This window comes from Varroa jacobsoni, unplaced genomic scaffold (assembly GCF_002532875.2).
Source record: "Varroa jacobsoni isolate VJ856 unplaced genomic scaffold, vjacob_1.0 scaffold_962, whole genome shotgun sequence".
Lineage (NCBI taxonomy): Eukaryota > Metazoa > Arthropoda > Arachnida > Mesostigmata > Varroidae > Varroa > Varroa jacobsoni.
Window position 1 is genome coordinate 72,139 of NW_019213864.1, and position 26,461 is coordinate 98,599.

The 26,461-nt window shown below is 44.9% G+C and overlaps 1 protein-coding gene across 3 annotated transcripts in view; it reads right to left on the reverse strand.

Moving 5' to 3' along the window:
* LOC111265355 (fat-like cadherin-related tumor suppressor homolog) overlaps positions 1 to 26,461 on the reverse strand; it is a 107,754-nt gene that overhangs the window by 9,544 nt on the left and 71,749 nt on the right. For 2 of the 3 annotated variants that reach the window (XM_022841952.2, XM_022841953.2), the window contains exons 8-16: positions 12,501 to 13,838; positions 12,064 to 12,261; positions 7,404 to 7,562; positions 6,212 to 6,393; positions 5,348 to 6,020; positions 3,473 to 4,378; positions 2,843 to 2,866; positions 2,192 to 2,534; positions 120 to 1,950 (exon numbers count right to left, since the gene is read on the reverse strand). In XM_022841952.2, the coding sequence (XP_022697687.1) occupies positions 120 to 1,950; positions 2,192 to 2,534; positions 2,843 to 2,866; positions 3,473 to 4,378; positions 5,348 to 6,020; positions 6,212 to 6,393; positions 7,404 to 7,562; positions 12,064 to 12,261; positions 12,501 to 13,838 (5,654 nt within the window). The remainder of the gene's footprint in view (positions 1 to 119; positions 1,951 to 2,191; positions 2,535 to 2,842; positions 2,867 to 3,472; positions 4,379 to 5,347; positions 6,021 to 6,211; positions 6,394 to 7,403; positions 7,563 to 12,063; positions 12,262 to 12,500; positions 13,839 to 26,461) is intronic. The other variant, XM_086970463.1, reaches the window with a different exon arrangement.

Consider the following 26,461-nt stretch of genomic DNA (forward strand, 5'->3'; position numbering starts at 1 on the left):
ATATTTATAAGCGTCAACAGTAATCTTCGATAAGATAGCGCTCCATATTAAGAGAAAAATAACGTGGGCATAAGTACTTCCATTATGTTTGTTATATACATACTGATTCGTTCACTTACACTTTTCGGATCGTCTGGATCTTCAATGTTCAGCGTGAGAATCTCCGTGTTATCGAGGACATCTTCACTAACCTCAATATCGTACATGTCTTTGGGGAAATGCGGAGGATTATCGTTGTAATCGATGACGGTTATGTGAATTGTCGTCAATGAATACTGTTTAAGCGGCGTTCCGTTGTCGCGAGCCACGACCGTTAAGTTGTACGACGGCACAGATTCCCTATCGAGTGCAATTAAATTCGTTACCCAGCCTGTCTGGGGGTCGATCTGAAAGATATCTGCAGCAGGATCATTTCTCTCATAGAAATCATACGTAATGACACCATTCGAGTCGATGTCAGCATCATTTGCCATCAGCCGAAGGATCTTACTGCCGATGGGTACGTTCTCAGCAACCCGAACCGAGTAGCCGCCATTCTGAGCCGTCGACTCAAACTGGGGTTTATTGTCGTTATCGTCCATCACGTGTACATTGACCTGGATCAGTGACACGAGACCGCTGGATCGGGCCTCTGCTCTAATTCCTACGTGGTAACGTGCGCACTCCTCACGGTCTAACGAACGAATGGCTGTTAGGCGCCCCGTGTCCGCATCAATGGTGAACAGCGATAGATCGTTATCGTTGGCAATGAGCGTAAACTTCAGATCACTTGACTGTTGTGCACCGAGTGTTGTGATAACAGTGGGTATTTTTGCGTTTTCTTTCACATACAGATCCTGTATCCGAGCTTTAGTGTATGGCTCTACCTGATTGGGAAGCAGAGCAGAAACGGTAACCGGCACAATTGATTCCTGCATAGGCTCGACTCGATCTGATGCTTTAGCAAAGAACTGATAGACCATACCTTCTCTTAGAGGTTCTTTGATATAAATCTCTCCGGTATCTTCGACGATACCAAAGCTTTCGGTAACATTACGAGGAGTGCCTTCATGTATAGAGTGTCGTAAGGTGGACAATGTCAGATCTTTATCTACTGCCGTTACCTTCAGAATGGTCTGCCCAATCGTATGGTTCTTTACGTTAGCTCGATATTCGGGCAACATGAATTGGGGCACATTGTCGTTAACATCGGTGACCGTCACCCGTACGACGCTATGACCAATCCTGCCCCCACCATCTTCGGCGATGATGGCAATATTGTAAAGCTGTTTTTTTTCTCTATCGAGCAGTTTCCTTGTGCGTACTTCGCCACTATCTGGATCGAGACTGAAGTATCGGTTATTCTCGTCAGACTGGATGTAATATTTGACCCGGCCAAAACTACCTCTGTCCTGGTCGCTCGCCGAGACCGTTGTGACATAGGTGTTAGCGTTCGAGTTTTCGGCCACGATCGCCTCGTACTCAAAATGAGTGAACTTTGGCGAGTGGTTGTTAGAAGGTACAATGTGAATTCGCAGCTGGCAGAAGGCTACGAACACCCCGTCTGTGACTGAGACGTTCAGCAGGTGTACATCGAGATCCGACTTGACCAACTCACGGAATAAGTGCAAATTGCCTATCGACACGACTCCAAAGTAGCGATCAACAGTAAAGGCCTGACTGCCAGAAATGATTTGGTATGCGAGGCTAGGGGTGCTGCTAAACTGGTCGGGGAAACGTGCTAGTGTCTGCGGGACACTTAGCACGCTAGGCGAAAAGTCTGGGTCACTGGCGCCGAGGTGGGCCACAAATTGGCCTCTTCGGGCCAGCTCGCTGACTGAACAGTCTACAGAAGGCCGAACAAAGGCAGGCGGACTGTCATTGGTGTCCGTCACCTGAACGAACACCAGGGCTGTAGAAGACAGCGAGTGAGGAGGTCCGGAGTCGGTCGCGATTACCGTCAGAGTAATACTGCAAGCAATGATAGAGAACGAACATCAGCAGAAACGATAGGATTGATTATTTTATAGTTCAAAGAATTAGCCTGTCTCAGCGATGAGGGACGTTCAAAATTATGTTATTTATATATAGTAACAAAAGAATCTCTCCTAGCAACGCGTCTATTATTGTATGGTATCGCTCGCGTTCGTCAAGCCTACGCCTTACAGATATGCTTGTCTCTTGGCACGTATCAGTCACCTGAATAATTTACCTCGATTGTTTCTCATAATCTAGCGATCTTTTCAAGCTAATGACGCCTGTCTTGGCATCGATCATGAAGCGTTCCGTGTCTTCAACTGAATAGCTGAGGACGCTGTTGCTATCCTTGTCGTGGGCTTTAACGGCGAGAATGCTTGATCCTGGAGGGGAAAGCTCTGGCACAGAAACGTTGTAGATGATCTGCTCAAATAGTGGAGGATGGTTGTTGATATCTTCAATTGACAAAGTCACAGAGACTTCAGAATAAGCGCCGGTGACAGAATCGGTGGCCCGTACCGTCAAGTCGTACTTGCTCATTTTATCGAAATCCAGCTGTTCATTCACATAGAGTATGCCTGATAATGGAAAAGAAAAACAGGGTACCGTGTCACCAGTATAACATGTTGGATAGGTCGTTCTTATATTTGTTTACATCATTTTAAATGACCTAATTTGACGACAAATGCAACATTTTACTTCATGTATACATGTATAGGTATGTATACATGTAAGGTTATAAATGTTTGTATACTAGGCTGTTTATCTAATATATATATATATATATAAATAATTGAAATGGCTGCTGCATATGGCAAACCAAATATTACACATTTGGAAAATGTGCAACTTAAGATAAATAAACCTAAAAGAAGTTCGTACTTACATGGTGAATTAGCAGTATTAGGTCCTGGAAAACGCATAGATAAAGAGGCAAAACACACGGCAAGACAAACTTAGCAATCCAACGCATGCGAGCACAACAAAATTACGCTCTCAGATAACTGATCAAAAACTATAATAGAAATATAACAAAAAGGTCATAAAAATAGGTGACATCCTTTACATACAAGAAAAAAACATTAATTAAAACGACTTGTGTTGTGAATTGTCAGTGGCTGCTACTCACAATAGTATCTCAAACGCATTAGGTGTGGGGCAAGACCGCAAAATGAGTGGCAAATGATATATTATTCTTTTTTATTATAAAACAACACAATGTGATTTGGAAGCTTCTAGAGGTAGTGGGTAGTATCTAATAGTCCGATCATGCCATAGGAATACTCGTCACTAGAGGGTCATGTTTAGTAAAAGCAATATCATCTGTTACGGTGCTTGATGAAAACATGAATCAAACTTCACACGGCAGAGACACGCAATAATGAATCAGCATTTCACATTTAACTAGACTCACTCGATACTATATGCAATGCATAGGGATAGAATGAGAAGGGCAAAACATAGCACCTAAATAGGAAGAGAATCTAAGCACACTATAGAACTGACTAATCCTTACCTGTTTGGTAATCAAGTCGAAAGTCTTCTTTGTGGTGTCCGCCAGTAATGTCGTAGATCAAAGGCCTACCTCGAGGACTTGTAGCTGTTAGAGACAAAATCGGTTCATTGGGGCCATGATTTTCTTTAATTCGGGCGCTATAGAACTGCTTCTCAAAGGCAGGCATTGTACGCGTCACTACCTTGACAGGTACCTGGACTTCCGAGTACATTGGTAGCGAGCCCGCGTCTTTCGCCACAACGGTGAGTGTATAACGAGTGATGTGTGCGGGTAAACGTTTGCGCAATGTGATGTTTCCACTCTGCGTGCCAATATCAAAGATGCCTTTGTGATCATCGCGTAAATAATACAGCACCTGGCCATTGACGCCATAGTCAGGGTCTTCAGCTCGTACCTTTTGCACGAGTTCGCCTTTGCCGGCCTCAACAGGCACCACGCAGTGATAAGGCGTGTCCACGAATGTCGGAGGATTATCGTTTTGATCATCTACAGTAACGTCTATTAGAGTACTGGCCACGCGTCCACTTGCTGTCGCTTCTGCATTCACAACTAGTCTATAACTAGCCTGCTGCTCCCGATCGAATCGGACGTTTGGTCGAATGAACAGGGCACCAGATGTTTCACCAACTGAAAATTTGTCCTCTTCATTGAGCAGCGTGAATCGCACATGTTCCTGCAGCGGAGTGCCTACTGTTGTCAGGACAAGCAGTGGCGACTGAATGGCCTCGACGTTCTCGATCACACGGCTGTCGTAACTGGGTTCAGAGAAACGAAACGATCGTCCTCCATTACCGCCAGATCCAGGAACGCCGGATGAACTTTGCACGACTGCGACATGCAGAGTTGTCGTTTTCTCATAGACGCCGTCGTAAGCAGCAACGATGAGTCGATAGAAATCTAGCATATCTAAAAGACAGACCACCGGGATGATTATGTCTACGCCGATCACTACAGTGACTGCATCGATATTTTCAGCAATAGATACTTTGCAGAAAGATCATTTATTAAAAAATTACTTTTCTTACAGCAATATATCAATATAATGTTGATCTCGCCTTAAGAAGTCAAATAGTTATAAGATTAACGACGCAAGGCGCGTGTACTGATAATTTATCCTATGATTCGTTTCTGAGCTTATATTTGAACAAGAATAGATATTTCAGCGAAGTGTGCTGGAAGTTTTATTTCTGAAGATCCTGTCGACAATTATGATTAAAGCTTCGACTTAAGATCCGCAAGATATACTTTCCCTGATTCATAGAGAATTCCTAATGAGTAACGTGCGTCAAACGATATTAATAGACGTAAACTCTTTGTGTGTCGCTCAAGTATGCTAGATGCAAGGAATCCCACCGGAATCAAATTATGGACGGACAACAAATCCGAAAATGGCATTTTAAATCAAAACTCGAAAATTAAAAAAAAAAATTAATCATTCCAACATAGCTGGATGCATCGATCGACAACCATTATTATTTCTAGAACGGCCCTTAATTTCGAATTTAGCATAGAAAATTGAGGTGTATCAAAAATGGCTTTTTCGGCCGTCTTGATTAATCTCTGAGACGTTCAATCAAAAACTTATTGATGATCTTTTGGTTCGTTTTACAAAAGTTTCTTCTAGAAGCCTGGCGACAATGTACACCGTTGATCATGGGTAAAAGAAATTTCAAGTTTGGCGGAAATTCGTCCAGCGCGGAAAGGTTGGCTGATAGCTAATCCTCGCTTAAATTATGAAAAAGAGGCACTGTGTTTTATCGTGACAAATTTACTACAAAATTACTAGAGAACTGGCGCTTGCTTATTACAACAAACGATTCGCTGTTGTTCTCTCGTACTACCTTGTGTTTTAAATTCACACCATAAATAACGTACCGTTCGGCTGGCTGACCTTCACGAGGCCAGATATCGGGTCGACAGAAAAATGTTCCTCTGAGTTCCCACCGATGATAGAATAGCGAATTACCGGATCGAGATCAGGGTCCGTCGCAGTCAACCGCGCAACCGTTACGCCTCGATGAGTAGGCAACACCAGCGTAACATTGTAGTATTCTTTTTCGAATTGCGGAGGGGAATCGTTCACGTCGAAAACGTGAACGACAACTTTTGCCGGGGCACGGCTGCACAATGCTGTCGGTCGACCGTTGTCGCAAACCTCTACTGCAAATGAATAAAAATCGCGCACTTCACGATCTAGCCGGTGTGCCGCCGAAATCGACCCTGTTGACGGATCGATCCGGAAAAAGCGTCGAGCCCATGAATCTACCAGGGAGAAAATCAAGTGAGCGTTGATGTCTCGGTCTGCGTCGGTTGCCGTCACGACAAGAGGTAGTGAGTCGTTGGTCATCACAACGCTGCCCGGTTCCGCGACCTCGCTAATCAGTCCGGTGTAACTTCTCGGTTTAAGGATCGGCGCGTTGTCATTAACGTCAACTACGTGGATTGTAAGCGCCATCTCGGCGACAGAGTAGACAAGGTTGGTAGCGCGAACAATAATCAGGTACTGCTGTTTCATTTCATAATCGAGTGTACAGCTTGTTGTCACAATCTGGAGAGAAAAACGACAGACGAGAGTGAACTTACTAATTCGAATAAAATATTTGCTAATTGACGTTTAGTATTTTTGTGGCATACCTGTGATAGTTTACTTTCTTTTATATATCAATGGCCCCTGAACAAACTACGACTCATTTACAGTGCATATCCTGGATAAATCTAAGTTGCAATATGTAAACTTACGCCCGAGCTTTGATCGATGACGAAACAGCCCTCGTCATTGCCCAACGAGATGTCATAGTAGAGCGCAGAGCCACTTTGCGCCTGCGCAATCACGACTGGTGTGCCTAGGGGTTCGTTTTCCAGAACCTCTACCACCTTGGTGTCAACCTCAAAACGTGGTGGCGCATTTGTCGCGACCGTAACTGAAAGCGTGATAATTATGTCAGTTGTTTCAGCTCCATGTTTCCCTATAAGATGTATTATACAGAGGGCCGTTACAGATAACATGAAGAAACCAAACGTTATATGATTTTCATTCGGTTTCATTATTGCATTTTGGCATCAGCTAAAATTTGGGACAGTTTAATACTAAATGGCAACCGTCTGTCTTTACGCCCTGTTTTACACATCGTTTCATTGCAAGCTAATTTAATCTCTGCCTCAAAATCAATAAAAGACATTTTGTTCATTTCAGTTACACTCTACTACTGCGAAGCTGACATTGTGCCGCTCTTTATTCTCCCTTCGCCGCTTTCTTTGAACTTCACAAAAGACATCAACTTTTCTAGCTAGGTCAGTAAATGAAACTAGCCAGCTGTTGTTTTGCCTAACTTTCGGGGCCCGATCATGAAAAACTGTTGTCTCCAATCGTAAAGAAACTGCTACCGCCATTAATAATCCAGGCAAACACAGATATATATATCGAGAGAGGAAGGGGAGGGTACGAGTAGAAACTAATTAAAAAGTCATTAGTTGATTCTGCCTTTGCCGCCTAAATCGCTGGGTCTGCAGGGTATGGCTGTTCAGGCTTGAACTCTATTACACGGATGGTAAGAACGGGCGGCAGCGGGAGCAGGTCCACAGCTCGAGCGACCTATGCCTTCAGAGAGCCACTACTATATACTGGTATACTGGCTTACAAACGGCATCTCTAGGTGTCATCGGTTTTTCAGTAGTCCAAATTAGGTTTGTGCATGCTTGCCTAACCTGGATGGATTCAATCAGCTCGATTTATCCGATGAAGAAACAAATTCGTAGTCAAATAAAGTGGATAGTATAGTAATTTTTTTCAAAAACATTACTATATATTATTAGCAATCTGTCCAGAAGTACAATCAATAGGCCAGTTGATTGACTGGAGGTGCACTTAGAGTCTCTGTGTTTTTGTGTCGGTGAGATAATTATAAGAGAATTGTCAATATCTGCTTTCAACCTTTGATGTGCACAGTGACGGTGGAGTTGAGAGAAGGTGAGCCATGGTCATCGGCACGAACGACGAGGTAATATTCCGGGAGCACCTGCTGGTTCAAGGGTTTCGCCACACTTAGGGTGCCCAGTTGCGGCTGGATATTGAAACTTCCACCCACATTGCCTGTATAGAGCGACATGAAAAAACAAGCGTAATGAATGCAAAAAACTCTTAATTAGCCGGTAGAAAAAGAAGCTAAGGACTAAAAATATTACCGCAAATGGAGCCTGGATGGCTAAAGGACATGAGTAGACCCTATCCGATGTCATCCCTTGTGAAGGTACATATTATTACACGGCAGGTACGCGAGAACAGTGCTAACCCCTGACACCCGGGAGGTTTAAGGAACTTCTGTATAAAAAATAGATGTTATACGAGCAAGACAAGGAATCGTTTAGTTTAGATGAGGGATGTCGATTTTGAAAAACAGTGACACATGACCGCGCTAGGACTTTTTGAAGGGAACATGGGCTTGGCATAATAGAATTTTCGAACGCAGTGATTCGAGCTATTATTTCACAGAATTCAAAAGAACTTTAAGCAAATCTAGATACAATAGGTGAGTGCTTACTTTAGTTAGACAATACGATGCTTATTCAGGGTTGTATCACAGTGATATCCTACGATTTCATATTTAGCAAGAACCAGCAAAACAAAAAGTGAGGCACGCTCAACGTTCGTAGTTAGTTGTCGAAACGCTATGTCTTTATTTAGACGGGCTCCTTCGATAAAATATCAATAGATGAAACTAGTTCTATTCAGTATGTTACACATTTCCCATGGACGTTTCTAAATTACGTAGATGCGAGGCCGGCATGGAGTATATACGTTCCAACGTATCTATGCAGGATCATAGGCATAAAGAGACGTACGCCTCTAAATAGGCGATAATTAAACACATCTAATTGAGTCTGAACTGTTTCGAGATGTGCTTTTCTAATACTAAATATTCCTCTAATTTTTGTCGACGACGGCTGACACTAGCGTTGCATAAAATAATGGGTGCACATGATAGGTTTCTTTAACATAGCGTAGCAATCGAGTTACCGACGGATAACGAGTAGCCAAATGAACATCGACCGATTATCTTATTCGTAACAAAACAGATAGCCAACTAAAGTAAAATGCTGTTAACTAGATTGAGCTTCGGAAACTAGGGGCGAAGTGCGAAGTTCGTCGTCTTTCACGCACAACGATTCAGCCATTGTAACCCCTTCAAAGTTTGCCCCGCTCATCTACAAACGGCAAGACATGCAATACATGTGTGTGCGTGACTGGCGATCGGTAAACTTCACACGCGTATGAGATCTATCCGTGGCTTTTACCGTCGTTACCTAGATTACGACAGGATTGAGTGCCTAATAAGGTTCCCTCGGCGTCGCGATACGAGTTAACATGTCAGCAAATAGGGCGAAGAACTGAGGAGAGCAGGACGAGAACTCATATCGTCTGTAACGTTTAGCTGTTATTTGGATGAGTGGAAGCAACTTTTCCGCTGTCAGTATTTGGGCTTCGAATTCGTTCGATGTCGATGGGTGCTCGTTGCATGAAGCAATGCCATTCGTTCTTGGGGAACCAATTGCTGTTACAGTATTGGGAATTGACACTGTGCTCAGTCCCATGTTAGAGTTTATCTATACTTATTCAGAAGTGTCCTACTGTGTGCGAACGTACTTTGCTTGGGGTTAGGCCCAATACGTCAGCAAGCTCTATACGACTATCAGTTCTTATTCGTGCCTACCTACAAGCCAGTTGCGGATCGACACGACAAAGTGATAGCATAGAGAACCCTCGACAGTTAGACTGACCAACAGGCACTGATGCAGCCGCTGGTATACGCCCGAAGCAAGCAAAGCCATAGATGCAGCGTCTATCCAGGCGTTTATGATTACTGCTTGACGTACCACTAAATCTAATTGTTCCCAGCGGCTTGCTATCGGCGTCCGTCACTTGGATATTACGCCTGCTCGTTTGATCTGCTTACGCATCTGTTTGGCTGTCCATCTGCCCGAGTGTTCATTGAAGCGTTTGTATATCTGGCTGAATGGGTGATGGTCTGTATGTATAAGTTAATCTGCAAAGGCCCTTTTGTTAGAAGATCGGGCGTGCTGTCGTCCGATCCGCTGGGGTTTGACGACAAACAACATACAGGAAGAACGGCCAACTGCCGACTCAGCCATGTAGCATTTGCTGTTTCATCAAATCTGTATTCAACTAACGAACAACTAATAACTATCGGAGAAAGTAGAAGTTATGCTTGGTGGGAGATGAAAACCACTTTTTAGGAGACTTCTTAGATAAATAATGGTTGCCCAAACAGGCGTTCAAAATTCACGCTTTTTTTCAGATATGTAGAAGTCAGATACTACAATGAAGATCCACGACAGCTGCGATTGTTGTAGTCTCTACTGATCATGAGTGCTTGTGGACTACTAGAGCTTACAGTTCAATTAGACAGAGCTGCGTGGTCATCATCCGGGGAGTTTCGGATGTGGAATATGACCGGATAAGGGATGGATTTCACCTTTTACGTCGATCCAGTTATAGGGATGCATAGTTGACTGAACGATTCCTTTTTATTGGTGACTTAAATGTGAAAGTTCTCTATTTTATGGAAAGGCAGCAAAAGGCGGCTATCATACGATCGGTGTTGATTATATTACAGAAACAAATCTAGGGTATGTTCTACTTCTGATCAAATAAAGTGTTCTGACTAAGGACGCATTCACAAAACCTGCGATCGTTTAAAAGGTCAGCAAGTAACGGCTGCTTATATCTATTAGACTGTGGTGGGGGCAGGATGACTAACCATCTTGTTATTTCTACTGGCTACACTCGTCTTAAGGCAAGATGCTACGTGATTTTATGGATACACATGGTTTGACTTGTGGGAGAGAACTTAACTGATTTTTTTTCAGGCTGTTCCCTGAGTTGTTGATGACCCCGCCGAGCACGAGAACTACAAATGGCAGTCTGTTCAGTGAATTGGAAAGTAAAAATATTAAAGTAGCACACCAAAATTTACAAAGAGGATCCAGAGGCCAGGCAGGCATCCCTTCTGGAACGTTCTGAGCTGGCCACGGTCGATCTACCGATGAAATTACTGATTATAAACCGCCAACGAGAATTGCACGCGCACACGGAACTGCCGCTGCCGGTGAATCACGCATTCGTTTTGGAAAAGCTCGTGCATGTTGTACGCTGGGTTATAACATGCGTCTACTTGAAGCATATGATTGTTGACTAAATCGCATTTACTACATTCATCCGTGACACTTCAATGGCTACGATCAAAGATTTCTTCAATCTGTTGTGGGCGCCTGTGTGGGCCGATAGTTTCATTAGGAACACGCCTATAGTTTGTTATTTCTCTAGATCGTTGTAACTGCACGCTATCGAACGAGAATCACTTTTTGCTAAAAAGCGTTTTTTTTACTGAATCTTACGTGAACGGGATCAATTCTCACTTTCTTTTGGGTTTAAGCCCCTCTTGTTTATTAATTTATGCGACAGATATCATTATATGCTACGATAATAATTATCGTTATTATGCATTTATATTGTCGTCATGCCAGGCAACATGCAGATGATACTACGAAGCCATTCTGACGGGCTTTCAGCAAAGCTGGCAAACAATGGATGAAGTCTCCGCTAAGAACATGTCTGATTTTGCAGAATCACCCTACGTGCCCGGCAGTCAATAGTAAGGACGAAGGTGACGTGCCGGAGCAGGTCCTGAGGAAAGCCTGATTTTGCTAGAAGCTGCCCCCCCCCCCCCCGGCGCAGGTCATAAAATGCGCCGTTTCTCTATATGGTGATGATAACAATGATATTAGTTCGTCTGAACCGCCTAAGCACAACGGTTTCTGCCTCAGGATTTCTTTAAAGGCTACCTCATTATTAATGAGAAAAGACCAAGGGCGAAGGTGCGCCACGATACGGTTGCTTGTGACTTGTGAGTGTAAATCGTGAGGACAATACGCGTCGACGATTCTCGAGAGAAACTAACTTTTAAGAGCTGTTATTTAAATAATGGTCCGTTCACTAGTAATTGTGTATAATGGCAGGCGGCACTACGGTGTTGACAACTGTTCTGTTTGAATTGTAAAACAGAAGTCGTTCTGTTATGCATGAGTTAGTATACAGTACACACTCGTATTAACGACTAAAACCTTTATGTCGGAGAAATGCTTCTATGATATATAGTATGTCTTATGTGCCTACACAACCCGTTCTATATCGCCCTCATCGCAGAACTCACCTCGAACCTGTTCTAAGGGGAAAATTAACTGCGTTGATTTTCCCCTTAGAACAGGTAATAAACCCATGAAGGAATTTGCTTGCAATAATTAAGATTAAACGAATTTCGGTGGCTGTTTCCTAAAACATCTAAGGTTCGTAGCCGGCTGAGTGGTGTTTTTCTTTGGGATTATTGTAATATCTATGTAGATAGGGATGCACCTAAAACAACTTCAAACAACAACCCAATATCTGGGACTTATATCCATAGAGATAAAGTTTAATATGTGATTCAGTTTTTAACTATATGAATGTACGCATGTCGATGTAATAGTACGGTGCAACTGCGTAACAGGCCGAAGTAAAGCCCCAGGTCGTTACTCACCTGATACGATACTGTATGAGATGCGTGCATTGTCGCCCCGGTCCTTGTCGATAGCCGTGCATTGCACCACGGACGTGCCAATAGCTGCACTTCCGAATACTTTGCCCTCGAACGAGCTCTGTAGAAATTCAGGCGCATGGTCATTGTGGTCCACCACGTGCACGTGGATTCGAACATAAGCGCGTTTACCAGGCAAACCTGTTGAAGCAGAGGGTAAGGAGTAAATGTTACCGACAAACCTCGTATAATAATGTGTCGACGATTGTTTGGGATACAACGGTATATCAGGATTCTTCGTCTTCGTACTAAGTGTGATATATATAACGAGAGAGAAAGTTAATACGACTTAAAGTATTCGGTCATACGTATAGTCTCGAAGACTGTTACGAAGACGAAAAGAAAGGTAACAAACTGCATATCAACGATGAATACGTTACCTGAATCCTTAGCGAGAGCGGTAATCACATGTTCGCGGGTTTCCTCGTGATCTAATGGTTGGGCCACTTGCAGGATTCCCGTGGACGCTGCCAGGTGGAACTTTTTCATACTGGCAACTGCAGCTGCGTTATGAATGGCATAAAAGAGCTGGTCATTGACATCCTTATCAATAGCCTTGATCTTAAGGATATCCGTACCAGGTTTAACCATCTCCGAGACCTCGACCGAGTATTTTTCTTCAATGAACTCGGGATACTGATTGTTGTCATCCATGACGGTAACATTAAATTCAATATAAGTCTTGGATAGGCCGTCAGTAGCCTCGACGCCGAGGGTGTGCGTCCCAACGTCGGACTGTACTATGGGCCGAGCAATGATTACAGCACCCTCGTCCGGTTTTTTCAGTGCGAAGAGTTTTTTCTCGTTACCTGAGCTGATGCGGAAGTACACTGTATGTAGGTCGAAGTCCATGGCGGAAATCATAGCAACTACATGGCCGACCTTGTCTGTTTCCAGCACTTCGCTGACGTCAACTGTCTTCACCTTTGGCGGCTTGTTGTTGGCGGCTACGGGTCGTGGTGCCACCTGAAGCATAACTACGCAGGTGGAGTGCCGGGGAACTTCGCCAAGGTCACTGACTTTAACATGCAGCTCGTAAATTTCGTCGGCCAGCAACGCCGATCTCGAGCGAATCATGCCGGTCTGTTGGTCGATTGAAAAGCGGAAGCTTGCTCCTTTGATGATAGAGTAGGCCAGTTCGGAGTTTGCTCCAGTATCGGGGTCAGATGCGACTACCTGTGCGAGGTCAGCTTGTTCCCTGAGTTCTTCCTGCTCTAGTATTTTAAAGCGATATTGAACCTGCGTATACTTCGGATCATGGTCATTAATATCTCCGACGTGAATTAGAACTTGCGTTACAGATGAGAGAGGAGGTTCAGCATTGTCGGTGACGGTAACATCGAGCAAGTACTTATCCTGGATTTCACGGTCGAGCTTGCGATTAGTTGTCGTAATGAGACCAGTGTGTTCGTCAATACTGAAGTACCCTTGAGGATCACCAGCAGTGATCTTGAAAGAGATCTTTTCGGCGTTCGCACTATGGTCTCCGTCGAATGCCTCTATACTCAGTACAGAAACGTCAGAGGCAGAATCCTCAAGCACTGTTCCTTTATAATACGGCAGCTTTGTAAGCGGGATATTGTCGTTTACGTCATTGATTTTGATGAAGACGTCAAGTCGGGAACTGAGCGGAACGGCAGCGCGATCTTGCGCTGAAACGACCAGCCAATAGTATGGCTTGTTCTCACAGTCGAGCACTGATTTCGTACGAATGACTCCTGCAAAGGAGGATGCCACGGCAAACGTTAGTTGTCGTTGACCTCATCTTTTTTCCTATCTCCTTTGTAACCGATTCGATAACATGCTTGCTGGCCAATTCAGCCCTACTCATCCCTGCCTTTCCCACGCATTTCGCCCCCCAGTAGTCTTACAATATTACCCAGCTGGGCTGTACAGCTAGAGGGCGACAGCAGCTCGGCTGCGCAGTACTCGTGTGCCTTATAGCTGACTTTTAAATCCTCGTGTCTATGACTCCCTTGTGGTGTTCGATGGGCCCCCCAAAAAGTTTTCAAAGCATTCGACGCTTGAACAATAAAGAGCCTTGCCAAACAAAAATAGAGACAGCGGTGTGATGGCCATGAAGGTAGCGAATTTCGGAGTCTGAAGGATAGTCAAATTGTAAGATCGAGTCCTTCAAAATATTACGAAGGCTTTTTCCTATGCACACCACACTAGTTTTCGCGTGATGGAAGTTACATGTGCTGATATTCTGCTCCCTTTCTTAGCAGAAATAGCCACCGAATGTTGGTTCTGATGAACCTTTTATTTTAAGCCAATGGTGTCTCAAAAAAAGGAAGTCCCCCAGAATGGTTTAACTAACTCGTGTTTGCTTACGAACATTTGGGATACAAGTCAGAAATCAGAAGTGATCGCAATGCTCGTGCATAGAGTTAGCCACCTCAAGCAATATTTAATGCCAGTTTCGTCGGTCGGTTACAACAAACGAATTACTAAAAGGAAGCCTAAAGTGCAGTCTGGCCCAACAAGAAAACTAAGAAGTAAGCCAGCCGGTTAAATACACGGCCGACCAGTCGATTGTTTAGACATAAAGGAAACAGTAATACTCCTTGCTCGACCGTCTTTTGTTTCCTTGCGACGTTAGCTTCTACTTTTCGCTGCTTCCAGTTCCTAGTTACCCCTTCGCCTAACCCTGACGCCCACCCACTGTCCCCACTAAGGCTGCTAGCTGTGCTGGCAGCAGTCGCTGCCATTATTTTTCCTCGGCGTTATAGTCCTATCAAAGTTTTGCTGCTGCTGGAACAAAGCGATGACAATCCTTCCCATATCAGCTTGCAGTCCCGCTGCAGCTGCAGTCGGAGTAGGACCGGGTGAGCGGCTCTGGTTGGCTGGAGAATGGGACTTGGTTTATTTGGCTGCCTCGACATTCGCGGCCCCTCTTTTCTTAGCATTCTTCTGTGTCGTCTTGCAGCATCAGTGTGACCTTCATCGATGCCGAGAGCGGTCCTTTTCATTAGATTTCGTTGGACCGGCCAAGTTTCCGGGTCCGCACAGGCGTGACAAAAGAACTAACTTGTTGATGTTGCATGAGATCATCGTAATAGGATCGCCACTACCGCCAAAGCGACCTTCTTTGACCAAGGTTTTCTTTATCCAACTGCTCCTAACAAACCGTAATATTCGCATTTTTCAGCAGCAGCCTTATTAACTTTCGTTCGTGACTGAATATCAAAAGACAGTACACAAGGCTGGTCGATGAAACACAGACAACCTTAATATTGGTACCCCAAAAATCCACTAGCAATCACAAGATTACTAGCGACAATTTTTATCAGATGCTACTGATAATTAAGAAACGCATCGCCCAAAATTCGCGCGTCCGCAATAGCGATTACGGCACGGCGTTCGTATTTCATCTTATAACAGCCTTCTATTATGTACCCTGTTTTCCACGCAATAATAAATGAGAGCGCCATCCGCTAAGGTGACCTTGGCGGTTCAAGCCTAGATGACGTGAGCACCTTAGAAATGGAACTCAATTGGGCCGAAAATCGACAGAAAAAGGTCGTCTTTCCTCATCTATACATATCTTATATGTCACAGCCGTCCACCTTTCTAGCATCGCAGCTTATTCAGACCCCACCCTATCACGGCCGTCTGGCATTACTGCACCTTTATCTTCCTACTACTACGCACTGAGTCGCCGAGTTCGCGAACGGCCTATGGATGCGCTGCATACTGACAATACGAATAAGGACAATACAAATGACATATACGATACCGATACGTATAGTTACACGTCAAACGTAAATGCGAGCTAATTGCAGCGGGAAGTTTTGTGGACGGCAGCTGCCCTGAGTGCTTACTGGCCAGCCAGTATTTGCCGTGTTTGGCAGTTACCTCACATTTGCGAGTAATCATCTTTATACCATGGTTATATAGCGTCATCAGAATAACCTGCCACTCATTTCATGACAGCGACCTCGCCGGTGACCCGACTTTTGCTGCTGGCGCTACCGAGAGGTGGCGCCATCAACATGCGGAAGACGCAAGCGAGACACACTTTTCGTCCGTCAAGACAGCAAAAGCGACCGTTGCAGCGCACACGTTAACTACATATAGGTCCTCCGTCATCCAGTTCCTTCGACCACCAAGTCAGCAGCAGTAAAAGCAGTGCCAGCAACCAGGAAGCTAGCAAATTAAAGCCATGCGCCCAACAGAGGTCTCGCTCATTGCTATAAAAATGCTAACCGAAAAGTTAGCTTTTCTTAAGACCATCGAAGTAACGGCAGCTAGGGGCTTTGCAGCTCAAAGATAAACAGAGTAGAACGCAGTGCAGACGGTAATTCCACAGGCCGAAAATGGTTTTGTCGCTGCTGCTGCTGCTGCTGATAGAAATTGCGACGCTAGAAACAATAAAGACCGAAGAAAACAAGCAAAAATCGCCATACGAAAGACGACCAGCTCACCCATCGTCTTGTTGCTAACGGGGTTCAGTAACAACGTAATTTAATCCAACGCACGGGCTTTCTCTCGCCGTGACAGCAAAACGGAGAGGCTGTGAATTTTGTGTGTGATCAACTACGATTGCGATTTGCACGGCATTTAAGGGGCATAATGCCCTCTCATTGGAAGACACTGAAAAGGACAATAAACGCGAACACTGTAGCTTCTTCACCTACACTTGCTGCTACTTGTCCGCTTCCCAGGCTTCGTCACGTGCTAAGCGCATCTAGTACTGATAACATTATTATACGTAAGACAGCAATCTACCGCTTTAGCGCACTTTGTTCCTTTCCGGGCGCGGAGCGACCTGTATTACAATTTAGCGACGCGGTGTACAGCGGGTGCATTATCAAGCTACTGTATGGTATAAGTGTTACCCATCAGTGGTTCCTGTACTATGACAGAAGGAATGGGTTAGCATAGCTAATTCGTTCTCTTTGCCTTTTCCCGTAAGTTCTCTAGTACACAATAGCGGATCGAACCTATTTTGCAGCGAGCCAAAGTATCTACATATGGTCTGTATCGGAGACCGACTCTGCCGAAGGCAATGTCCGCTGTGAACACGTTAGCTTTGTCAACACAACAATCGATGTCGCTGATAGCGAGATCAGCAATGGCTCTAACTACACTTGTACCTGGGCAACACGCGCTATTAGATACGTTGAAAAGGCAGGAGGAACAAATTGACCTCGAAAAGGAGAGTGAAGTTTTCTTTACTGAATCACTTTTCCCTTTCTTGCTCTTTACCCCCTTCAAAATTCTCCAGCATTTCGTTCCCTATTTCATTCCCTTGCAGGAATGACGCGAACACAGAACAGACTTCAAGTAGCAAGTGAACTAATCTGAAGCGTTACCACATCATCAACGGGCTGCAGCATCATTTGACAAGATTATAGAAGGGTAATATGACTTTTACCAACTGCACTAACTGAAAGTGCCACTCTACTATGTAGCGGCCACATGAAGTTTGTCACAGGGACTCCATTCCAAATAACTGATATACGTATTTCATTCCTCCATACGCTCAGCAACGGTTCTAGCGACTGTAGCGCCACAGATCGGCTGACGTATCATTGCTATACCAATAGCACTTTCAGAGGTAGCGGTAACAGTAGTGGTCGCGGCGGTTGCGCCACAATAAGTTAGGGGTTTTGTAGCATTCATGTTTTTGACTGTCGAGTAGTCTTGAGGGGCATATGACTCCAGGAATGACTACGGTCGAGTATATGACTAGTGAAAGCAGTACAGACAGACAGCACTCCCGCAACAAAATGAAACAGTTTCCGTCGTATGTGCTGCATCACTTGCCACAGCAACAAACCATTCGACGGCACACTGTGCCACGAGCCGACGCAACTGAGCGTGACACAGGCGAGGAATGAGCAGCGGCGCAATTGGACCGCGTTCTGCTTTGACTCAAACATCAAAAAGTGGAAGGTCGCGTTTGAATAGGACAAATCAACGGTGAGCGAAAGAAACGGAGAAAAACAATGAAGGGGAGATAACGACGAACAAACAGCGACTGGAGCTTCTTCTTTTTCTCCGAACCATTTATCAATTACTCTTTTCCTTTTCTCTTTTCAGAGACAGTTTGGTAAACTTTGACAAGTGCGAGCCCATGCCCGTGCCGATACGCGCAATATAATAATTAGCGCCATGAGCATTCGAATATGGCGGATGCCGACCTCTAACTAGCCAGCCATACAGTTGCCGTACGTGAGGGCTTCTTTTCTCTCATTTTCTCGTGAGTTTCTCAAAAGGGTAAAAGTGCTACGTGTAGTGCTCGTGTAGGTAGTGGCTGGCGCGGTTGATACGTCATCTTTAGCGCTTCATATGCACTACATCCGCAACTCTTAGAAGGAAGAGCCAACCCAGCGGATCGTCTCGTCATCTCCTTGGCCAAACAGGACGGCCAGGCTGTACCGGATACTGGCTCGTCGTTAGAATGGCCAGTGTAATATTCCATATATAGCATGCAGTCTCACAGCCCTGCTAGCTAGCCAAGAAACGTTGGGCCTCTTTTTTCTTCTGCAATGCAACCACTGTCCGCAACGGACATCCCTCTCTGCTCATCCTGCTTTTACTGCTTACCACCGCCGCCTGGTTTGCGCCTGCGTTGTCGATTTTCTGCGTCGAGGGTTGCAGCCTGCCGAGTTGATAAAATGAATAGTGAAAATTGAAGCAGCAATGGCAAGTCAAGGCAGTGCGACCAACCCAAGTACGAACGCCACCGAACAGAGTCACGCAACGAACAAACGGAGAAAAGAATTTTTCATTTTTTACTGGCTGCTTGGGCTGCCAATCCTGAAAAGGCGAGGCACGCAGGAAACCTCTCGAAGTACAGCTTAGCTCAAAACGGTGCCGTAATCGTGAGGGCAGCAGCGCAGAGAGACTTCAGCTAGTGAGTCCGAAGCTCCATGACCATTTTCATCGTCCTTAGAAAGCCTCCCAAGTCAAGTTGCGAGTAAATGACATTTTTATCTCCCGGGAGACATCATCTCATCGAGCGTTACAGTGCCTTTAAGGCGCTCAGGGTGATTGGAAGACGGGGGGCAAGCAGCGAGCCAGCCGGCAATACACCGACACCGCGCCTCTTCTCGACCGTAGTGAGCGGCTTCTTCTCAGCAACCGGACCAACGAAGGAACGTTAATAGTTCCTCCTAGCAATAGATCCTTTTTCATAGCATGTGCGCGCCCACCGCGAACTGACTGATTGGAGTTTACTAACGGAACTAGGCAAGCTTACCAAAGAGAGAGCCTTCTCTTTACGTTCGCTTTGCTAACGCTCCCTTCAACTTCTTAACCCACTTCGATCCGTCCCGCAATACAGTTAGGCTAATCGAAGCTGAAACCGTCGTGAAGGCGGCCCACTATGGTGCTAGTTCCGTTCGGCTCGGACTTCGTCGAATAAACAACCCAAGTTGGTGTTAAAGATAATTTAACTCAAACTTCTCGAAACTACTTCGAAGGACTCGTGGAATGGTGATGAGCCACGTCGACACAGCGAATCATTGAGCTCTTGGATTCATCCAACCCCCGCGCACATTCCCTGCCACTTCCTTAGAATTCGGCATGTGTTGCACGCCTCTCTATCCAAAGCCTAACTGTTTAGATTAACAGATGGCTGGGGGTAGATCACAATTCCTGGCATCGGCGTCACTCCCACATAACCAGCTATGTCGCGCTCACTTGCCCGCAAAAATGGCTCGAATCAATGAGCTGTTTGAAACGGTAGAAAGACGCGCTAAATAAGCAAAAATGTATAGGCTAATTTCGTATAGAACTCTATAGCCACTTGGAAGCAATAACGGGCAGGGACTACCAAGGTTTTTTCTCCGAGAGTCGCCACAGCTGCGAAGTTGTTCCTCTAAGTGAATCTTCCATTTGTTCAACCTTGCCTTTCTATCTTTTGTAGCTATATTTGCTGCTGCCACGTGATTGTTTCCCTTCGTACATTCGTCGTCTGTCTTTGGCGATTCTGTCGCGTCCGTTTCTTCCGGTGGATGTCCGTGAGGAGCACTAAAAGCTATGGACCGCCTTGCCTCCTTTTCCTTGCTCTTTATTTCTTTCGTTCGGACCTCCTGGTCAATGGACACTTTTTCCGCAAACCAAACTTTGCCTGAATCGAATGGCATCAATAAACGATGAGACGTCGCATAGAGCTGTTAGCGAGAGGCGCAAAGGATGCTGATTCCCTGTTGAAAATGCCTCATTCGGTTACTCTGACCGATGTCTGAGGAGATGTATCTTGCACTGGGGCTATTTGCTATCTCTCCTCTCATAGAGACGCATACAGACGGGGCTTTGACAAGCGTCTGTGGTCCATAGAAAAACAAACACGCACACGCATGTGCTATCATGCTGACTCTTTCCCGCCCTACTCTATGAACAGTCACAGCAGTTTAGTTCATGCGTTCGTCATAGTATCATCATTGCCTATACATCTATCTGCGTTGCCAAGTTGTATTCTGCGATATTTGACCAAGCGCTAAATCTATTTAGGCGTAATCGAAAACTCCGTAGCTGTCGTCCTCACATGGGTACACCGTATAGACATAAAAAGATTTTTTATCCCTAAAACCCCATCAGCCATAGCCATCCTATTAACCATCAAAAGACTCATCTTCCTTCTTGATTTCGCAGGGGAAACTGGACTGACGAATAGGCCAATTTACACAATGGGAGAGACCAACTAAAAGAATCCAGCAACTCTCCCATTATTGATGCTTTCAGCAGTGCATCGTATAGAGCTTGTACTAATCTGTAAGAAATAATATAACACAGAAAGAGAGCTTCGAACTGCATTGATACAAAAAAACATATCGTAGTTTAGCGGAACTTCAGTTACTTCTTCTAACGCACACTGACAGGTGCCCACTATAGACTCTGTGCAAATGATTATAATTCTCTAGCGGCTATCGAATTTTGGAGCAGTAGAATATATCGATTTCGATACAAGCTAATACTGCTTATTACATGTATTGTATGTGCAATTCAGAGTACGCTGATGGTTAGTTGACGTAAAGTAATGGCGGCAATTAACCATCAATTAATTAAAGTCAAAGCGGCGATCTGCTTATGCTGGCATTGCTACAGTAGCTATCTTTCTAATGGAGTTGTGTACGCCTTGTCACGAATAAACGAATATTATCTAATCATAAATGATGACTATAATGTTCTTGTTATTATCTACTCGTCGTCTGCTAAGAGCAGACGGATTACGCAGTGTTTTTATGGCTGACGACAGTCAATCGAAAGAGAAACACAAGATAAACACACAAAATGTAAAAAGGTTTATAAACAGCCAGCATATAGGAGAGCCAGCGCGCGTCATGCGTTTATGTCGCTCTTGCCAGCGACACTATAGAGGGGTATCTGTATGCACATAGAAGTTCTAGGCGGAAAATGTCCAAAAAAAATTGACCACGCCGTCTGCTGCCAGCCTCAGGATAACTGCCTCTGCGAGCAACAGTGTAAGCGACAGGAATAGGAGTAGTAGTAGCATAAACGATAATGCTAATCCTGCGGGTAGCAACTAGTAAAATAAGCCAATATGGGGTGCTACTTAAATCTGCATCCGGGGCCTATTGAATTTGTTACATTGTTGGTGGCCTGGTCTTGATTCACTACAAATAGCGGGAACAGCAGGAGCGACAAACAAAGAAGCTTCGAAACAATGAGGGGAAAGAACATTTTGAAAACTATATCCGTTAGATCCAAGGTGGCAGTTACGAAATAGTTGTATGGAAATCGCTGCAGTGCCAGCTGCAACCTAAGCGACAACAGTGAAGGGCAAGCAATACATGTCTGTACAGGACTGTCATGGTGAAGCAGGTGGTAGAGGCGGAAGTGGCAACGCCATTTAGATACGTGCAAACTGTGGTTCGCCGTTAACGGTACATTAACGGTTGCTGGACCGCTTGCTGACCCGATCGTAAAAAAAACCTCACTCTTCTTTTTTGACGGTGATAACAAGGCCTCTAGTTATTCCGTATCGTAACTTCGTTCTTTGCCACTTTCCTTCATCCTGACCTGGCTCTTGTTCTAAGAAAAAGCTTCTGCAATGTTATATGCACTTGACGTTCGTTCATTCACCGCCGCCGAAGTTCGTGGCGCTCACAACCATTTATGGCGGCACTAGTATTGGCCGCGAAAATAAGAGGTGCAGGGTCGATGGCAGGCAAGACGCAGGATTTGGCAGGTCAAAAGAAATCGAGAGAATCTGAGTTAAACTATTGGTTATAAAGGTTAATTTTCATACAACCAATTCAAATATAGGCGTCACTCATGGGTCATATTCCTAGTCCAGGAACCGTTGCTCCAAGACTATTTGGTGGCCTGTCAATTTATCGTTCGCTTCTATGCGCTGGTGGCAGTAGCGACATAAAGCCACAACGAAAACTGATGCTCCACGAGGAAATCTTCGCTAACGGAGCTGCAGGGAGACAGGTAGGTTGGCTCGCTGCTTGCGAGCTGTAGCAACTGTACGAAAGAAGGAAAAGGGAAAAAAAATGCCTCCGAGACGACGGTGCAGGGAGTGCGCAAACATAAGGCTGCCTCTTCGGTCGGTAGCCACCGGCAGAATCCCAAGCTCCGGATGTAAATCGATGGTTCTAGAACGACTTGAGAAAGGTTCCTGGACCTTATCCTCCGGAGACATTGACCGTATTGAAGACTCCCACTAGGTAAAAAGCAAGAGGGCACTACGACAGTAGTGGTACCCGAAAAGTGTTCCTTACGTAGTAGCAGCAACTGTTATCTCTGAACCAACTCTCACAGTCGCCATCTGTTACTCTTCGTCTGTTCGCACGCTTGGCCTTTTCCACGATGTAGTGTGCTACTACAATTCGAGTGTGGCCCGTCACGGGTTCTGCAGTAGTCGATGTTGAGGGTTCGATCACATCGACAGAGAGGCCAGTTTTGCTGGCAACTACGAACCGACGTCGTCCGTATATCAAGTGCTTGTTATAGTGAAAGGGGATCAGGTAGGGGTAGCGGGACCTCTTTTGGCGGGAAATGACGCTTATGTACTTAGTGCAACTACTTCTACTTTCTGTGGGAGATAGCTCAGGTTAAGCAATCTATCTGCAGTTTACTTGCTCTGCTGCGGTGGATGGCTAATCTCAAAGAAAAAACTGAGGATCACACATCGAGCGTACACGAAGGAATCGCTGTGCAATGAAAATTACTCAATTTTGAATTTACAGATTCATTTGTTAATTGTGGAAGCAGTCTTGGACTCAGTCCAATATTAAATTGCAATAAAATATTTAGAGAGAAACTTGTGCCATTGGGTTTTGGATTTCAGATTTACTTGATTGCGGTCAGTGCAAAGACGTTCGGTTACGTGGCAGTTGCTATGTTCAGCTAGTTTGTAGCTTCTGTTCGTTTTACTAGATATTATGGTTTTTAGTTATTTGTAGTAACTGTTCCAGGAAACAGGAAATTACGTGCCCAATGATATATATCACATTCTATCACAGTTTTAATATATCACATTATAGATATGTGACGTAAGATACTGCGCTGGCACTTCGCAGAAAACCTCTTGTTAGAACTTCTGATCTATCACGTTACACATCATAAAATATTTATCAAAGGTCAATGTAACATACTAGCTTATGAAGATAGTTTAGAATATCTCAAGAGCAGCGATGTTTTTTTAAATATCCGCGCTCGTTCGAATAAGAGCGATTGCAGATTATAGTTCGAGAAACTAAACGTTGGACAATCAGCACCCGACCGCAACACCTATAGGTTTCTGGGTAATCAAATCAGATACCTAATAAGGGGCATCAGGAGAGCTCCTACTGGCTTGAGAGATACAGAGAGAGGACCTGGGGTAAGGGGGGGGGGGGGTAGATGAAGTAGATCTATTCAATTAGGTGTCTCGATCAGGGGTCTTCGCCAGGGTCCTGCCCACTGATACGGCATCAGCACCAACGAACGAATCCAGTATATCGGCAACCATCGCGCTTCTTGTTTCGCCCATCGCCGACGCAGTTCCCCTCTCAATATATCCGGAAACTTCGTGCGTCTGCGGTTGTTGTCCCCTCCTCTTTCCGCGCCTGCTTCACCTTGCCCTGTCACCCTCAAGATTCATCTGCGACCGTGGCATGGATGGAGAGGTAAGCAGAGACACAATAAGGAGAAAGAAAATGATAATGGGACTCATTTTTGTAGGGGTTGGGGCACACGCGTGGCTCTTTTATTCACGAATCGTCCAGCAATAGCAGTCATGCTAACGCCTTCAGGGAAAAGTCTCCCATGGGGTACCATATATAGCTGATATCTAGTGCACTATTCCCAATTCGGAAGATACTGTGGTGGAGCGGACCGAGTGGGATTGGGCTGACCTGCGTTTGCTTAAGTAATTCGGATGTGGGAATTCCCTGCTGTCATCTCGCTGTCCACTGGAAAAAGCTCCTGGCCATCGCTGGTGGATGGGTGAAAAAGCAGCGGGGACGGTACCGGTGGGAATGTCGACGAGGGCTGTAGCAGATTTCAATTTGAAGGAGAGGAGTAATGCTGAGAGTGACGATGATAACGACCGAAATCGTCGACAATTTGTGCCTGTACTTGCTCAAATCGGTTCCTTGAAGTGAATCCGCCGACTGTCATACCGACGACGAGTGATGAATTTACTATCGGCACTGTGACAAGAAAGGCGAACATGGGCGCCGGGCAATGGGTTTTGTACAGACAGTAGTAATAGATTTGAGCAACATAACGGAGTAAGGACTGTAGATACCGAATGGAAGATAATGAACACATACCTTGGCTAATATAAATATTTCGAAGTTAAAATGTTCGACCTCAGGCTGACAGCAGCTTTCCACCAACGGAAAACACACGACTATTAACGAATCAAAACATCCAAAAAGTGACTGAATGCACTCTCGGATTGTTCGACATAACAAAATATGGTAAATCTAATGCTATGGACTGCGCGCACTATAACGCGTGGAACGAGTTTCCTTAACTTAGGTTTTCTATGAGACTAAAACTGTAGCGTAAACAAGCATCGGTTGTGCCCCGCCTTTTTTCTGTTGCCCTTCAAGTCAACTTAGAAAACAAAATCTTGCATGACAGACACTCTCGAATAGAAACTGCAATAATAATATTATAGTATCATAACACGAGCTTCAGCTCTGATCTTACGTTGACTAAAGCCAGCGCCAGTTGCTAGTGCTAACCTTTGTGTCTGCTAGTCAGCGGCCGCTGTTCTGCGCAACATCAGAGCGAAAAGTGCGAGGCTATTGTTGTTGATGCTGCAGACGCCGTAACTGGCGCTACTAGCATGTCGGTGATACATCACGTTATGACGACGCCACAGAATGACTCGACGTGACTAGACGCTGTACCCGATCAAATACGACAGTGATGCAACCCTGCGAGCAGCCATGGAGCTCCACAGGGCCGCAAGTCCTTCAGTCAAGCTATTTAGCTACATGAACAACATCCATAGTTAGCTCTTTCACTTGCTGAGACGTTACGACGGGTATTCGTTTCACGAATTCGCTACCACACTTCGCCCAAGCTTGTCAGATGGCAAACGATGACGGCGCTTAGGTGCCAGCAATCTAGTAACTGCACGATATGGTGCGTTAGCGAATCATCAAGAAGAAAGTAGCCAGCCAGCCAGCCAGCCGCGTAGTGAAGCTCTACCATCCAATTGTTGTAATGGCATTGCCGGCGTCATCCTAGCTTCGCCCTTCTCTCGCCGGCAGAAACCCGCCCGAGATGGTGAAGGCACTCTCTTGGCATCTTTCTCCTTGATTTGTACCATTGCTGATGCAAAGAAATATCAAAGAGTCATGGCGAGAGACAAGCGCCTGAAATCTAAGCTCACTTCATCTCTGGTTGATATCGGGTCATTTAGTGATGCTAGCAGGAAGAAGCAATAATTGGGGTGGAGTTCTACATCTTTGAGGGCAGAAGTTCCACGCATACGTCCAACTTGTCCAACGAAGCCGATGTGCGTGTACCAGATTCACTGGACAAGCCGGGCTGTTTATGAGCGGGACCTGATTTCTACTTTATTAAAGCTGGCCAACCTCGAAATTGTCGAATGCGGTCGAGTTTATTGGATAATGTCAAGCGAAAAGCAGTAACGTTTTGTTTGTGAGAATTGCAGAAGGTATTGCTTTCTATTACAGCGTGAGCTTTGATCCAGATCACATTCATTTTGTAAAATGTGAGGCTTTTTTTATTTGCCGTCATAATCATTTCTGTTATAATATAATCACAGATTCTGCTATACACTAAAATTATCAGAAAATATCGAGACAGCGAATTTATGCGAACGGTAATGAATAAAACAAAGCTCTTATCAAAGAATTATCTTCTTTCTAGTGAATCGTATCCAATTTAATTT